Genomic DNA, 16,995 nt, shown 5'->3' on the forward strand with positions numbered 1-16,995 from the left:
ATTTTTAGCATCATTTTTTTTTTTGTTGAATTGATTTTTTTTTTTTTTTTAATTATCTGCAACTTTTTTTATATATAATATTCAGTGTATTTCAAAAAAATTAAAACAACCATGTTATGCTGTTTGATAAAGAAACCGAAAGGTGTGTAGATTGGTTATTCGCAAATGGTGGTGGATTTAAAAAATAAAAAAAAATTATTGCAAAGTTTAGGGACAAATAGCTAAGCTATGACTTCAGCTAAGTTGTAAATATAATTGTATTTTTTTTTCCCATGTCAGTTGTTTTGACTTAAATGTTCTAATAAAACAGGGTAGTACTAGCGCTAATTTGCAAAAAGTGAATAGCGGATGAGCAGCTTTAACACCAAAATCTTATCTTTAAGAGTGAATTCAGTGGTAGTGTACTGGTGAAGCGCTATAAAATATTAAATGATAACAATCGTGTTTTTTCCTATTTACAATCAGTGAAAAAACTTTGGCATGTGAATATATACATAAACAGTACCTTTTAGGTATATACAAAGGTGTCCTAAGTTGGTAATCAGTACCTTAAATAGAAACAGAATATACCAAACATAGTGTAAACTGTGATAAAAATGAAAATAAATTTGAATTAAGAGGGAAAATTCCCACTCACACTTTAGAGAGCTAATAGTGTATAGCTCAATTTGATAGCCTGTGGGGTCCGTGGAGGCGACCCTATCCCTTCTTTTTGCTGGATATTGTTGTCTTTAAAACTCTGAAACGTTAAAACATATATATGGTGCAGTACCGTATGGTTCCAAATATATATGAAAAAGAACAGATTTGTACTCACAGACACAGAGCCATCCACATCGGCTCTGATCACGGGTATATGTGGTTAAGGACCACACACCTTCTTTAAGAGCAGGAACAATGCCACCAGTGTTTATAGAAATATAAGTATATTTATTACATAAAACTATTTATAACAATAAAAACTATATATAGCAATATAAAAACACTGTGTAGGCATAAAAAAGTCCAATTGAATAAAGACCGGTATTCTCCAAGTTCCAGACTTCCAGAAGTTCTGGAACTTGGAGAATACCGGTCTTTATTCAATTGGACTTTTTTATGCCTACACAGTGTTTTTATATTGCTATATATAGTTTTTATTGTTATAAATAGTTTTATGTAATAAATATACTTATATTTCTATAAACACTGGTGGCATTGTTCCTGCTCTTAAAGAAGGTGTGTGGTCCTTAACCACATATACCCGTGATCAGAGCCGATGTGGATGGCTCTGTGTCTGTGAGTACAAATCTGTTCTTTTTCATATATATTTGGAACCATACGGTACTGCACCATATATATGTTTTAACGTTTCAGAGTTTTAAATGTTCTAATGTTTAGGTTTATATAATTGTACCGCCATTTACGGTTTAGAGAATAAATCTTTACAATAATACATTGTAACATTTTATTTTTTTATTTTTTATTGACTACTTTTACTTAATGTATTTCAGCGCACTCACTCAGTTTTTTCAAATCTTTCCTGAGTATCAGAAGAATGAGTTTTACGCTACAGGAGAAGTAAGCTTTAATTCTTCAATACCTGTATAGAAAATACCCATATTTTATCATCATGTACTGCAGGATGAGTTCGCATGGTGTCCTTTAAAAAAAATAAAAAATTGTTATTTATAGTTGAGTTAATTCCTGGAAGATGTATACAGTTCTGTGATGTCATCAAACTTGCTGTGGTGTAACAAGAATCCAGTGAGGTCATAATGCTAATTCTAGGCAGATTGGGTAGTGTGATGCATCTAATGGCTTCAGTCAGCTTATTACATTCACCGTGTGACGATGATTTTAGAAAATCCTGGCAATGGACCGTATGGTTGTCATTTTTACTGTCTTAAGCAAACACCTTCTTCTTTGGTTTTTCCATTTAAATGTATCCATTTATTTTAGAATTGATAATTTTTAATTTATGGGTTCACCCCCCCATAAAGGATAACCTTTTATTTATTTTTATGTGCAGACCATCTTTTGTTCTTAAACATTTGTGTTTTAAAACCATTTATTTTCAAAATTACCTTTTCTTTCTTTCTATTTTTGTTGCCTAGACAGTTGCTCAGTGGTTTGAGGTAAAAGTTGATGGCTCGAACTTTCTTGTAGGCTTGTTAACCCCTTAATGACACAACTTCTGGAATAAAAGGGAATCATGACGGAATATATCCGTCGTCTGTCCTTAAGGGGTTAAGTCAAACATCAGACCATTATTTGTTATAAGCTCAATAATGCTCTCCAGCAGTTTCTCCCCCATCACTCTGTGCTTTGAAATTCCAAATGAGGTGGGCATATGTTATGGCTGTTGCAGTACCACTGTTCAGTACTAAGAGGATACACAGCCCCTATTTTTCTCAATGCCTTATATCCATACCTTATAGTTCAGCGCACACATTTGTGTCCCTTTTTACCTTGATGGTATTGTTTGGTTTACCTCCTATGAACCTACAATGATGTATATTGTCCATCATTTAACCCATTGCCTTTCAGCTCTTGCTTTGGGCAGGGGTGACTTGTCAATCACCCCAACTAATGAAGTCTCTGAAATCTATTGACTTAATGTATTCACTGTTTCTTTCTATCTTACCTTGTATTTTAAGTTGGCAAAAAACACATGTATGAAAACCCTTTTATTCCCAGTAATCCATTCTTAATGCAAAATGCTCTTCCGTGCTTAGTCATAAAGCATTGGGATTCCGTTAATGTTTATTTAATAAGAGTCTCTATTTTGCCGTTGCTTAAACTGTTTCTTTGTTTTGTGTAAAATTGGCAAGCTCCACCAAAAGTAATAAAATACAGCAATTGCTCATGATTTCCAGAATAAATTTCGTCATGTAACTTTGTATTTTTAATAACAAACTATTTGATTAAACCATGTCATTCTGTGGGACTGTGTTCAGTATTGACATGGTTTCCACCATCAGGATTCATAACGTAAAAATGAAAATCCTGCGCACTCCCTTATCTACTAAACAGCTGTTAGAGTAGGACCTGCCAAAGATGGGGTACATTGACGTTGTGGCAGGCTTATGCAATGTATGATCATATAATGTAACTAAACCACCATTATTTTTGCCTAGATTAGGTGTATTTTTAATAAAACTAGCAAAACCGATCAGCACCAAAGTAGTTGTTTAGTAGATAAGGGAGTGTGCTGGATTTTCATTTTTACTGTACTTATTGGCCCCCAGTAGCACCCCACTTAAGCATGTTCAGGTGAGTGCAGCCAACTCGTAAAAAATATATATGCAGAGCATATTCAGTAAGTTAATGGGGTACTCTAAGAACAAAACCACTAAAGTGATGTTTCTGGAGTACCCTGTTAATCTCTTGTCTTGTTGGACAGATTGACACTTTTGGGCTCTTTCCGGTACATGTGGCCCTTCCGGCCAGTAGTGGTATGGTAAAGTTCATACTTGCATACTGCCATACTTTGGATATTTATTCATTGGTGGGAATGCTGGCTGTCTTGGCAACATAGCCACCAGAGTGCTTATAGTACTTCTGGTAATTAGAATATGTCTTTAAAGGGACACTATAGACACCCAGACCACTTTAGCTCATTGAAGTCATTTGGGTGAAGTGTCCCAGCACCCTTAAACCTGCAATGTGTTTAAGACTGCCTTTAGTAGTGTTTTATATAGTGCCAATTTATTCCATAGCATGTTACAATATCATGGAAGGGGTGGAAATGTGACAATTACAAAATAATACAGGAACAATAGGTAGATGAGGACCCTGCTTACAGTCTAGAGGCCACTTTAAGACTGTCACTAGAGGCGCTTCCTGTCTTTTCACGTAGTTTAACTCCATGAAATGACATTAGGCGTCCTCACGCTTTGCATGAGGGTGTGTAGCTTCTTCAAAATTTCCACAATAAACCATTGAGTCAATGCTTTCCAATCGGGAAGGCCTAATGTGCACCCGGAGCTTGCCCTGCATGCGTATTGGGTTCCCCCATCACCACAACGTCAAAGGAGGAGACCGAGCAACGCTGAGGAACATTGGTGCTGAAATGAAGGGTTTTTATATAATTAAAAAAAAAACTTAATTTTTTAACCCTTTCAACATGGGGGGTGGACCTCTAGCTACTGGCAGTAGGACACTATCATTAGGAAGGCAGTTTTGTATTCCTAACTCTTTAGTGTTCCTGTAATTCTCCAATTATATGTTTTTGAAGAATTCTTTGACTGAGCTTGAAGGGACACTATAGTCACCAGAACCACTACTGCTTAAATATTTGATTGGCGGAGATAATCAAGATTGATGATCTCAGCCACGGCAAGACCAGTGCGTTGATGGAGAAAAGACTAGTAAAACAACCTTTTAACTCCACGAGACGGGGCTTGGGGACCTAAAGAGCTAGTTTAACACTATAGTGATAGGAATAAGTTTATATTCCTAACACTTTAGTGTTCCTTTAAGTCATAACATGGCTAAGCTGTTTAATGAATAAAACCAACTTGTTGGAGTTGGCTGCTTAAAGGTACACTATAGTCACCAGAACAACTACAGCTTAATGTAGTTGTTCTGGTGAGTATAATCATTGCCTTCAGGCATTTTCATGTAAACACCGCCTTTTCAGAGAAAATGCAGTGCCTACATTGCCCTTAGGGACACCTCCAGATGGCCACTTGAGGTGCTTCCTGGCTCAGTGCTGCACAGTAGGCAGCTCTGCTCTTCGGTGTCCCCACGCTTTGCATTGAGATGCTGAATTTACCTCATACAGATGCATTGATTTGATTCAATGCCTCTCTATGAGGAGGTGCTGATTGGCCAAAACTGTGTTTGGCCCTGCCCCTTGACTATTTTAGCCAATCCAATGCTTTCCCTATGGGAAAGCATTGGATTGGCTAAAATCTGTAATTCTGTCACCAATGGGGCGGGGGCAGCACCAGCAGGCCTGTGGAGAGCTGAAAATAAGGTGAGTTTTAACCCATTCTGAGGGGGCTGAGGAGGGGAGGGCAAGTGGTGGGTTTTCACTATGTGGTCAGGATTACATGTTTGTGTTCCTTTTTTAAAGGAAGAATTTAAATGCAATGGACAGAATAGAGAGATTAATAATAATGAGCACACTAATAATGGCCAAGGAAATAAATAGGTTAAAAGATGAGAATAACAGTCCAAAAAATTGTGTAATCCATAAAAGTCTGTAGTGAAAAAAGGAGAACCAAAAAACCCACTTGGCCTAGATGGCCCCACTTGGAGATCCGGGTATAATCAAATGTTTGTGTTTTTTTTTTTTTTTTGGGCTCTACGACATTTTAATAGAATTAATTTAGCATAATAATAAATGTACAGCAACTTGGAATCTTTACTCAGACTATTAAGCGTCTTATACATTCATTTCTAAAACTCACAGGATTATTTACTAAAGTTCGGATTTTGTCTTATGGACAAAATTCTGTGAAAATGTCTGAATTCTGACCGGAATGACAATTTTCATATTTACTAATGACAATTCTGTTGATTTTGGAAGCATCCGAACCCTACGCAAACTTTGATTCCGAAAACATACCAAGCACCAACCTTTTTTTTTTTTTTTTAACTGAATTAAGACCGAATACATTCAGCAGGATGCACATTTGCAAATTGTCAGTCCCTTGCTAAACGGTGAGTAGCCAGTGGCTGCTTATTGTAACAAAAAATAGCAACTGGGTTTTTCTTATATATTTTTTTTACATTTAATTTCCAAGGCCAAATTCAGCCACATTCTGAGCCTGCTCTGCAAAATCCAGACATTGTTAAAAAAAAATGTGAACAAAGTCCTGTTTTTGCAGTCTGAATTGGTCCCCTATGCAACCGGCTGGTTTCCCCATTTGGTACGGGGCCATGCAAACTTTAGTGATTTAACCCTGTAAAACCTCACTACTTCTATAGTGGAATTAAATGGACCTGATTCTTGTAGAACATCCCAAGGATATCATTTATTAGCATAATACATGTGCAGCAACTAAAAGGTTTTTATTCAGACTTAAGCGTATTGTATAATGCACATAATACTTTGATTCTACTTTTTATTTTATTTATTTTATTTTTTTTATTCGTTGACTCTTGTCCTTCTCACTAGGTCTGGTATGCTTTTCTTTTCTTTGTGTATATATAATTGTTTTGGGGTTTATAATACATTTTTCGGTATCTCATACAGCTATTTTCGATACTTGTATTCAGTGATTTATGCATTATGTAGTCTGCTTATAGGCTACTCTAGAACTTTGTAGGTGTTACATTGTATTTTTCATTTGACATTGTATGTCTTTTTCATTCATTGATACAGTTAATGATAACCTATTATCATGACCCATTTAATAAAAATCTTTTCATATACATTTGTAGTTGTGCCCCTTATTTAAAGGACTGCTATAGTGCCCTGAGGGTGCCCCCACCCTCAGGGTCCCACTCCCATCGGGCTGAAGGGGGAGGAAGGGGGTTAAACACTCGGCTTTCTCCAGTGCCGGGCTCCCTTGGCGCTGGGGACTCTCCTCCTCCTCCTTCAGTCGTCATCGACTGAATGCGCATGCGCGGCAAGAGCCGCGCGTGCATTCAGCCAGTCCATAGGAATGCATTCTAAATGCTTTCCTATGGACGCTGGCGTCTTCTCACCGTGAAAATCACAGTGAGAAGCGCGGAAGCGCCTCTAGCGGCTGTCAATATGAGAGCCACTAGAGGCTGGATTAACCCATTTGTAAACATAGCAGTTTCTCTATGGGCTTGTGATGTGATGAAAATGACCTTGATCACCACGATGCAGGTGCTGTGATAGTGCATGCACAAGTGAGACTCAGTTGAAAAAGTGCCCAAGGTTAAACACTTTTGTACCCAGAAGTGCTATGGGACATTATTCCTTAATTCTTACTAATATGGTCTATTAGGTTGAGGGAAATTGTTGCTATCAGAAAGTGACCGTTTCCTTTTCAGAAATAAGACATTTTTTAATTAGCAAGAGATCGTCGTAAACATTCTCTAGATTCATTTATTTTTGTTGTTTTTGGGTACTAAGGATTGCCCTGGGTTGGTTTCTGGGTACGAAAGGGGTTAACCAGTAGTAACATAGCAATACATAAGTTTCAGTGCTTCTCCTCTCCTTGAGCTTTATCTGGTTAGATTGTCCTGAATATGATCTCCAATGTCTCAGGAATTTGGTGACTTAAACATTTTTTTTTTATATTTTAGTAAATTCTCAAATTGGTAATTTTTTATTTTTTTTCAATTCTTTATTTTTGCGTGCATAAAGTAATAATGGTAACAAATACTTTTGACATGCCCTAACAGCATATGTTCACAAGTCAACATTTAACATCAAGTAACTAATGCATGACATTGGCATACATTGCACATTTTTATAGTTAGCCGTAGGTGTCAGTAGTCTTAGGTTTAAGAAAAGAGCGATACATGAGAGGGATAAATTATAAGAGTTAATACCGTGTTCGTGACGCGTTCGTTTAAGGTGCGTCTCTCAGTGTATGGTTGTTGTTGTACTATTACTATGCATTACTGCATGCCTGCACCCGTCAACACTCCACATGCCAACCAGCTATACCTTTGGGTCGGGTATTCAGTTTAGAGGAGGCACCGGTTAAATGTAGGGTGAGGGCAGCGTGCAGGGCTATCAATTACGTGGACTCCTGTATCACAGTACAGGAGATCTGAGGTGTAGGCACATTTCCGTGCTGTGGTAAGTGTAGTAGGACCTCAGTCTTAAGAGGTTCCGCTCAATAACCCCTGAGCAGTATGGGGGGGGGGGGGGGGAAACTAGACACCGAAATAGTGTCTCCGCTTTGTTCTATATGTTATGTGTGGACCAACATATCGTACACAATAAAAATTAAACTGAAAAAAGGTCAACTGGAAAAAGAAAAAAATAAACAAATTAAACAGGTAGCTGGAGTTTTATTTGCGGCCCGATCAGAGCCCACGTCTGGAATTTCTGTCTGCCCTCAGCCGGTGTCAGCAGCGGCTCTTTGGGTGAAGGGTACCACCTTGGCAATGTCCCATGTGCTGCGTGGCCCGCTTCCTGAGCCTGTGGGTGGGGGTATGCCCAGTTTCTTAAACTCCTCGGTGTCGTCCGCAGAGATGAGTGGGTAGGTGCGCCCATTTATAGGCGATGCCCGTAGTGCGCAGGGTCTGTGTGACTTCTTTGAGGGATCCCCTCCATTGTAGTGTCGAGCGGCATAAATCCTGCAGAAATATTAGTTGCATGTCCTCGAAGCCATAAGGCGTCTTGTTTCTTGGACCGCCGCTCTGTCTCGGGTAAGTAAAAAGCGTACCAGGACATCGCGGGTAGCTCCAGCCGGAGCCCTGTTGGACTGTGCTAGGCGGGGGGGGGGGGGGGGGGAGCCTGAAGGGAACTATTATACTCACCAGAACAATTACATTAAGCTGTAGTTGTTCTGGTGACTATAGTGTCCCTTTAAGGGTCTTTTTGCAGCACTGGTTTCCAGTTTTGCAAAGAACTCTTTGGTTAGTCTGAGACCACTAAATATGGCCCCAGCACATTAAGGGAAGCCTCCGTTATCCATCCTGACCCAGGTGTGTTAGTTTCCTTCCCTTATGGCTCTTGTATTTTAATATCTCCTCCCCTCCCCCCTTACCTCTTATTTGCATTTTTATTCTCTTTCCTTCCTGGTGTCGGATCTCAATATCCAAGGACTGCCATTTTGTTCTACTCTGTCCATAAGTCAAGCTGTTCTAAATTGTTTGATTCCATACACTGTAGCTGGTGCCAGAGTGAGCTGTAGTTGTTATGGTGCATGGAGTGTTACATGAACAATCTGGTATTATAAAACTACATGTACCATAATCCATACAACTATAACATGAAGTGCTTATGTTGCCGATATTTTGTTAGTTTTGTTGATATTCAGTAATGTGTGACGTATTGGAACACCAGATTGTGTACTTGGGTTCTTACTATGTGTAGTCTTATGCTTATTTTTTTTTTTATTATTAATTACAGTGGAGCAAAGTATAGATCTCTGAAAATGTAAACAAATAAATAAATAATTCTCTACTACAAAGAGTTAACCCTATTCTGAACGCTCTTGTATAATATTGTAAACTAATCCACAATTTAATGTAGACAGCAGACATTGGATCCACCTATTTTTTTTTCTCCTCCCCTTTCTCCCTCCTTACTATGTTTGTTTTTAAAAGAATAGAAACGAAACAATGGAAGTCCCTCCAGCATAAATTTGGCTTAATAAAATGGTTATATATGAAACCGCATGTGCATTTTTTTTTTTCCCTTTCTTTTTTTTTTTGAGATGAGGGAGGCTGCCAGACACATTTGTCTTTCTTAACCAAAATTGAAACCAGGCTCGATGTTTTGCGGAGAGGAGGCAAGCAGAGGAAATTAATGTTTACTTCTTCTAGTCCAAAGTCTTTGTGAAAATGAAGTGTGGTGAATAATTACCGTTGTTCCTCTTCCCACTTATTAAGGTAATGAAGCTGTAGAATTTGACAAAGGCATGAAGTGCAGTTCTAGGGAGGAATGCTGTAAAATATATACAGTTTCATTACAAACGCCTATTAGGGAGAAGACAAATGGACTTAAACAATGATTCCACATGTGCACTCTTTGCCAACTACTTTAACTTTCCTCTAGCTCACATTACCATATTGTCAGGATATACTTTGATGTGTTGCTGGCACTACCTTTTCCCTTTTTTTTTTTTTTGTTAAGGAAACATCATTTTTTACATTGGTGGTTTCTTTGTGTATTCTGCAATTTCACCAAAAGCCAGAGAACAAGAATCCTGTATAGATTCATATTCATTTTAATTTGTAATTGGATTCTTGGCAATACTTTGTGGGATCTCTTTCTAACCCATCACCCTCACAGCAACTTCCCTCTCCCAAACTCCAATCGTTTTACTCAATATCCACTAGGGTTGACAGATCATGATTTGAGTTTGGACTGTCAGTGAAAATGCATAGAACTCTAGTTAAAATAAGGATATGTTTGTGAAGGTCCCCACATAGTTCTCAAACTCCCATTTTGTGGAGGGAGGGGGAGGGGCACCTTGTCTACTAGTTTTAAAGGGATTGTTTTCCTGGCAGGTTTACTCTCCCTCCCACCCCCCAACCCCCAGTTGCTGAACGGGTGAAAACCCCTTTAGTAACTTACCTGAGGCAGCGGCGATGTCCCTCATCGCTGCTTCCTCCTCCGCACTGCTCATCCTTCTGACTCAGTACGGGCAGTGGGCGAGACTGATCCCGGCCGAGAAGACCTAATGCGCATATGCGGCAATGCTGCACATGCGCATTAGCGCTCCCCATAGGAAAGCATTGAAAATGCATTTCAATGCTTTCCTATGGGGAAATGAGCGACGCTGGAGGTCATCACACAGCGTGAGGATGTCCAGCGACGCTCTAGCAAAGGAAATCTTTGCTATGACGCAGGAAGTGCCCTCTAGTGGCTGTCTAGTAGACAGCCACTAGGGGAGGACTTAACCCTGCAAGGTAATTATTGCAGTTTATAAAAAAAACTGCAATAATTACACTTGCAGGGTTAAGAGTAGTGGGAGTTGGCACCCAGACCACTCCAATGGGCAGAAGTGGTCTGGGTGCCTGTAGTGTCCCTTTAAGGGATGCCTGCATGTCTGGCCTTATGTTGTACATGTAAAAAAATACCTGTATATTGTCCACATATTTTTCACCATGAAAATGCAGACTCTTAACAATACCTTTTTTTTTTTTTTTTTAAATGTATACAAGAAGCTAAACATGTCACGAAAATACATTGTATAACTATATGGTTAAACCAGCAGTACAATTATTCTTCAAATTACATATAGGGCACACTAACCAATTCATTACTTGGGTGAAACCACATCCTCACACATGCCTTTTATTACTGTCCTTAAATGTATATCAATTGTAGGTGAGTATTATGGATATAATGTCTACAAAGGTCTAGCCATACCCACCCGGGTGGATTTGATTAGATCACTGACTATATTTAAATCAAGATTTTTAAACTTACAAACTCATTCTTGCTCGTCGTTCTAATCATTGATTTGCAGAATACCAGTGGGATTAGGTATATTTCTGAACTTTGTGTTTTAGGACACCTTGATAGTTGAACAAAATCGTGGTCCAGGCACTCAAGGATCAGTTAAACAGCAGGTTTATTTGGAAAAGTGCAACGTTTTAATCTCCAAGAGAGATCTCTTAGAGATCGACACATTGCACTTTTCCAAATAAACCTGCTGTTTAACTGATCCTTGAGTAGCGGCAGCCAACCCAAGATCTGGTTGCACCAGGATTTCGATAAATGTGGAATTCCTCCTTTTTGTTTGTGTTCGGACACTTTGATGTGAAAAAAAAGTGCGTGTTTCGTCAGATGTAAGTTCAAAAGACTCTGATTAATGGAATTGGTTTACCAAAAGTGTAACTAATGCATGAAGTAACAGTCTTCTGCTAACTAATCAATATTTCATGCTGAATGACTTTGGGACTACAATGTATCTTAAATAGAAAACCATCTTTGGAAAGAAATTCAATATAATTATTTTTTTTAAATGGATTTTTAAAATCCGTGTTTTTGTTTAATTTTTTCCACCCTTATTGTGCATTGAGAATAGTTTTTATTTTATTTGTAATTTTTTTTTAGTCATCACACTATCACACTGTCCCTCTGAACTGGGAAACCTATGTTGAAATTGAATGCATTAGTCTAGGATTTCTGACATTGGATGAACTTGTGGAATAAAGCAATGTATCAAGACATAATTTTTTATCAGTTCTTTGTCCTCATACTTGGGATCTCCTCTGGCAAAAAGGTATAATTACTTTTTCAGCAATAGATCTGATTATTTTTTTACAATATTTTTTTTATTCCCCTTCCCTGCTTCATTTCCTACCAACTTAGCTGGTGTCTGTAAACTATTTCTTCTGTGGAGTCTGAGTCAATTATTTTTTATTTTTTTTGATATTTATTATTTTGTTAAAGGAACACTGTAGCACTAGGGATACACATCTGTATAACTAAACACTATAGTGCCCACTCCACTATTCCTTTCCATGCCAAATCCCCTTCCCCCATGCAATGAAAATATTACTTAGATTTTTTTCCAGCACCGAGATTCCATCACAGCTGCTTGGCTCTCTGCCTCTTGCAATGTGACGGAGTAGGCCATGCCTTCTCCATTAATGGTTCAATCCAATGCCCCTTGCACAGCGCAAGGAAGCAATGCTTTCCTATAGGGCTTCCACATCACACGACCGTTTTAGTCCTACTGACAGCCGCTAAAAGAAGACTAAACCCTGCAATGTAAACACTGTAATTTCTCAATCTGCACTGAAATAGTCTGATCCTCAAATGGTTATGTTAATACTGTTTTATTTATTTTTTATTTATTTTTTTAAACTGGTAACATTTGTTTAGCAAATTTTGTATTGTCTTGGGTGTAGTGCACCTTCTTGTAAAAAGATATTCTAGTGCCAGGAATACAAAGCTATATTCCAGGCACTATAACGCTGCCTGACTCTGCCCTCTCTTCCCGCCCCCCCCCCCCCCCCAGGGAAATAAAGGGTTATAAACCTGATCCCAGTGCCAATGTTCCTCAGTGCTGGATCGATGCTCCTCCCCCTCCAAAGTCCCGTGATGTGCAGGCTCTAATGCGCATGCTCTGCAAACGCCACTCCAGCATTAGACCCTCCCGTAGGAAAGCTTTGAATGAGTGCTTTCCTATGGGGTAAAATCTGACTCTGGATGTCCTCATGCAGAACGTGAGGACGTCCATAGTCTTTAAACGGACCAAAAATCTGTTTCTATCCAGGAAGTCCTCTAGGAGCTCTCTGGTAGACAGCCACTGGAGGTAGACTTGGAGCTGCAGTGTTTTACATTGCAGCACTAACTGCAAAAGGGACACTGCACCCAGTCAAGTTCAATGGGCTGAAGTGGTCTGGGTGCCTATAGTGTATAAATCAATTGTTCCCATATACAGCCCTGCGAAGATTAATCATAAATTGCACTGATACCCTTGAGACTATCCACATGTTTGTTTATTATTTTTTTTTCTCTGAAGTTTAGTTTGTCTTTACATAATGCAAGATGTTCACTTTTGTGAAGTGGGCATTTTTGGCACAAATCTATTCTTACAGAAAATTGTACATAAGCTATCAAAAATACACAAGTCCTGGCTACCTGGAAAACAAAACTTTGATTTACGGTTTGCAGCACATGTATTTCTCTTCTGTAGTTATAGCTCGGCTGGGTTTGACCAGTGTTGGTTATCACTGAAAAGGTTAAAACTATGGTATTCTCATTATAAATATAGTTCATGGACATCTTCATTGTCAAAGTTGGCTATTGTTAACCTAGACTATCATTCTCTCAAGAAGAAATAAATTGTAACTTTTATGCTGTGTAGGCATTTTTTATTTGCATTCCTTTACTCAAAAGCAGTTGTCCTCTTTCTTTTATCCCCCTCCCTTTTTGTTTGTGTGTGAGGTGGGACGGATGATTGCGCTGTCTCGTTGTTTTATTACTCTGCAAAGAAAGGATGTCTAACACTCACAACAGGAGCATCTCCTCTTTTGTTCTGCGCATGGATTACTGCTCCGTATAAAATGCTAATTCTGGACAGTGTTGTGTATTTTATCGATGTCTTGTGTGCAACTCTTATTGACTTGCATGGGAATTTGGTATACTTAACAGAAAAATGTTAAATTCCATTCCTAATCCGAGGAACATCTGTAACTGTTAAAATTCCCACTATTTTCTCTGTTGAGTTGGCCGTTGAACTTTGTGAGGTCCCTTTGTGCTGGAACTTTGAGGTTTAAAAAAAAAAAAAAAGTCTACGGAGATACATTACTGGTACATTGATCTAGAATTGAAACCTCTTGCAGGCAAGAGACTGATATTGTGATCTCTGATGTAAGCTTTCCTATGATGATGAACTAGGGATAATGATTGTCTTCTAAAGCAATTATGATAGTTTTGATAAGCTGCCCTTTACATTACTCTCATCAGTGGACCAATATGACAGTGAAAATCTGTAGGTACAGAAAAGGACTCCCCAAAGGCAACGGCAATTTACAATCCTTATTTGAGCTATCTGCCCTGCTCATGGCAAATGATATCCTTTATTTTTTTTTCCATTTCAATTTGACATTTTCTATTGGTTTTCATGTGAGTCAACAATCATTCAGCCATTTTCTGCTAAATCATATAAGTTGTACATCATGACTGACATTACAGTTTGACAATAGCACAATTATTTTTTATTTTTTTTGCAGTGCAGGTAAAAGATACAAGTAGGTTTGAGGTGCCCCAAAGGCAGTCCTCAGGCATTTTCCTCGCTGAACATGCGGGGCATATGATTTACAGGCATGATTATTTTGTATATTCAGGCTTAAGTAGTTAGAACAGTATAGCATTTAAATAAGGGTTTATAACGCAAACAGGCTAGGTCAGTGCGCAATCTAGTCTAGCAGTAACACAGGTAGTTTAACATTGCTATTGTGACTCCAGGGGTAATATGGTTGTCGTTCGGTTTAGGCGGTGACAATAGCATAATTTGACCCTTCCACATTTAACTTATGTTAAAACATTTTGGGTATTGTACCCTCAATACAAGAGATAATGCTGTCTGGTATGTCATTACCCCTATAGCTTGGCATTCTAAGGTTACTTCTCTATTGTGGGGTAGGTAACTTCATTTGTGGTCTCAAAATAGTCTGGTAGAACCCAAGAAGGCGAATCCTAGCTAGGCAAGGTCTCCTCGACAAGCCTTACTGGCATCCTCTATTGTTGACCTTTTTCTATTTTTGCCTAGGTAGGAATGCGTCCCATAAGTCGTTGCTCTCAAATACTTTGATGAACAAAGCAAGTGGGTATGTGCTATGGCTTAATAAGTCCAAATTGGGGACACTTGTTGAAATATCTCTCTGCAAATAAGGTTTTAGCTGTTTTTCAGAGTCTGGCTATTCGAGTAAATGCTGCAATTAGTACTTGATACATCAGTTTTAGGTGCAATCAGGACTGATCGACATGATCATTGAAATCTTAGCTTCACCAGTTGTTTGAAGGGCAGCTTTTGAGGGGAAATTTTCTTTTTTATTTTAATTTTATTTATTTTTTCATAATGCATTATGAATTCTATAGATCACTTTTTCTTAAACCTTGAGTCAGGGACCTGATGATCCGGCACTGGAGGCACACTTTGGGGTTAAGCTGTTTGAGGGCAGTTTAATCCCTTAAGATAAGAGACCACCCCTTAAGGTAAGAGAGTTTAGGTGAAGTTTTTATGGTTACCAGAGATTTCCTTTAACTTTTTACCAGACTGTATTACTGTTATACTGTACCGTATTGTACTGAGATTGGCAAGAATTCTTAGTATTTCAAACAATCACTAAATTGTATGGCTTTGTAAATAGATTATCTGGGGAAAAAGTGAAATTTATTCAGATGGTTGACTCTAAAGGACTGCATCAGTCATCACATTTCGCTTTAGACCAACTTGGCCAAATTGGTTGCATGGACCTTCTAACTTCAGATACAGACCTGACTTTTTTACTTTGTGAGTGGAGTCCACATGTTCTGTTACTCTACCCTCAAAAGTAGTGGTTTCTTAATTACAGATGCAGTTTAATTTTACCTTATTTGCTAACCTATTTAAACTTTGTCTGATTTGATGCAAATGACCAAATATTTGGTTAGACGTTTTTATCGATGTGATCAAGCTGTGATATTAATACTCCATTATAACCCATTTAATCACTTCAGAATATAAACTAGTAATATATTTGATTTTAACAGGGGCGATGCAGTTTGCTTTGAATTCCCAGCAATAATCATTTTAATGAATAACCTTGACACTGAATTCAAAGGGAATTTCAAAATTTAGGCTAACGTAACCAAATTAGAAACATTATTCCAATCAGTTGGGTTTCAGTTTAGCTATTTTGCTCTTAAATTTGAAATTGACTTTGAATTGCCAGCAATGCTCCCTTTTGTGAATAACCCTCTCTGTGCCTGTATATTTCAAAGTGCGTCATGGTTTTAATCAGGGCCGTTTGAAACTAAATAAAATAAGTAAACACATGCGTCCTAGTTGTAACTGGTAAAATGCAGAAGGGCAATCTTAACACTACAAAGCCGTAATGCATGCATACATTTAATGGGGCACTCTAAACACCATAACAATTAGTTTATTGTAGTGATCATTGTGCCTGGAGTCTTTGGGTGCAGCCCTTGCTGTTTTCGTCATGTGGTTCCTGACTGGTTTTGACAGCAGAGGTGTTGAAAAGTAAAATCTTAACTTCTATCTCTAGGCTAATGCAGAAGTATCACTATAAAGAAGGCTATATAACATTATAATAGAATTTAGTGTGTGTGTGTGTGTGTGTCCAAACACTCAATATTTCCAAAGTTCAAAAGCCAAGGTACATTCAGATTTAATACAAAGCTATAAAGAAACCTTGTATATCAATATGCTGCTTACCATTGATGTGCAAGACTGGATTAACCCCTTAATGACACAACTTATGGAATAAAAGGGAATCATGACGGAATATTTCCGTCATGTTTCCTTAAGGGGTAAATGTCATGTTACAGTTGCTGAAAAAGGTTCTGTTTAGAGAACTTAAAGGTCTGCTCCAAATGAATGTAAGCTCTAAGAAAGTCCCACAAGGGCTATTTCATATTTGTATAGACGCATGTATACATGTGTATCCCTCCCACTTTAATATAAGTTCCGATTTTAGGCCAATATAGCTAAACTGCGAAAAAACCTTATCAGCTGTTTTAATTTTGCTTGTTTTGGTCTTTAATTTAAAGTTCACTTTGACTTTCCAATCCAACCGTTTACACCTTTTTGTGAATAATCCAAGGCTGTGGAGTCAGTTCACAAAACTTTGGCTCGGTCTCCTCAATTTATGGTTTCTGTGACTCCTTTCGACTCCGCAGCCGTGAAATACAAAGTATGTACACAATCGTATATTAACGGC

The 16,995-nt window shown here is 38.2% G+C and overlaps 1 protein-coding gene across 1 annotated transcript in view; it reads left to right on the forward strand.

Moving 5' to 3' along the window:
- CPVL (carboxypeptidase vitellogenic like) overlaps positions 1-16,995 on the forward strand; it is a 113,989-nt gene that overhangs the window by 19,216 nt on the left and 77,778 nt on the right. The window contains exon 7 of the mRNA XM_063450699.1: positions 1,494-1,560. Coding sequence (XP_063306769.1) covers positions 1,494-1,560 — 67 coding nt within the window. The remainder of the gene's footprint in view (positions 1-1,493; positions 1,561-16,995) is intronic.

The sequence above is a fragment of the Pelobates fuscus genome, chromosome 4 (genome assembly GCF_036172605.1).
Source record: "Pelobates fuscus isolate aPelFus1 chromosome 4, aPelFus1.pri, whole genome shotgun sequence".
Taxonomy (NCBI): domain Eukaryota; kingdom Metazoa; phylum Chordata; class Amphibia; order Anura; family Pelobatidae; genus Pelobates; species Pelobates fuscus.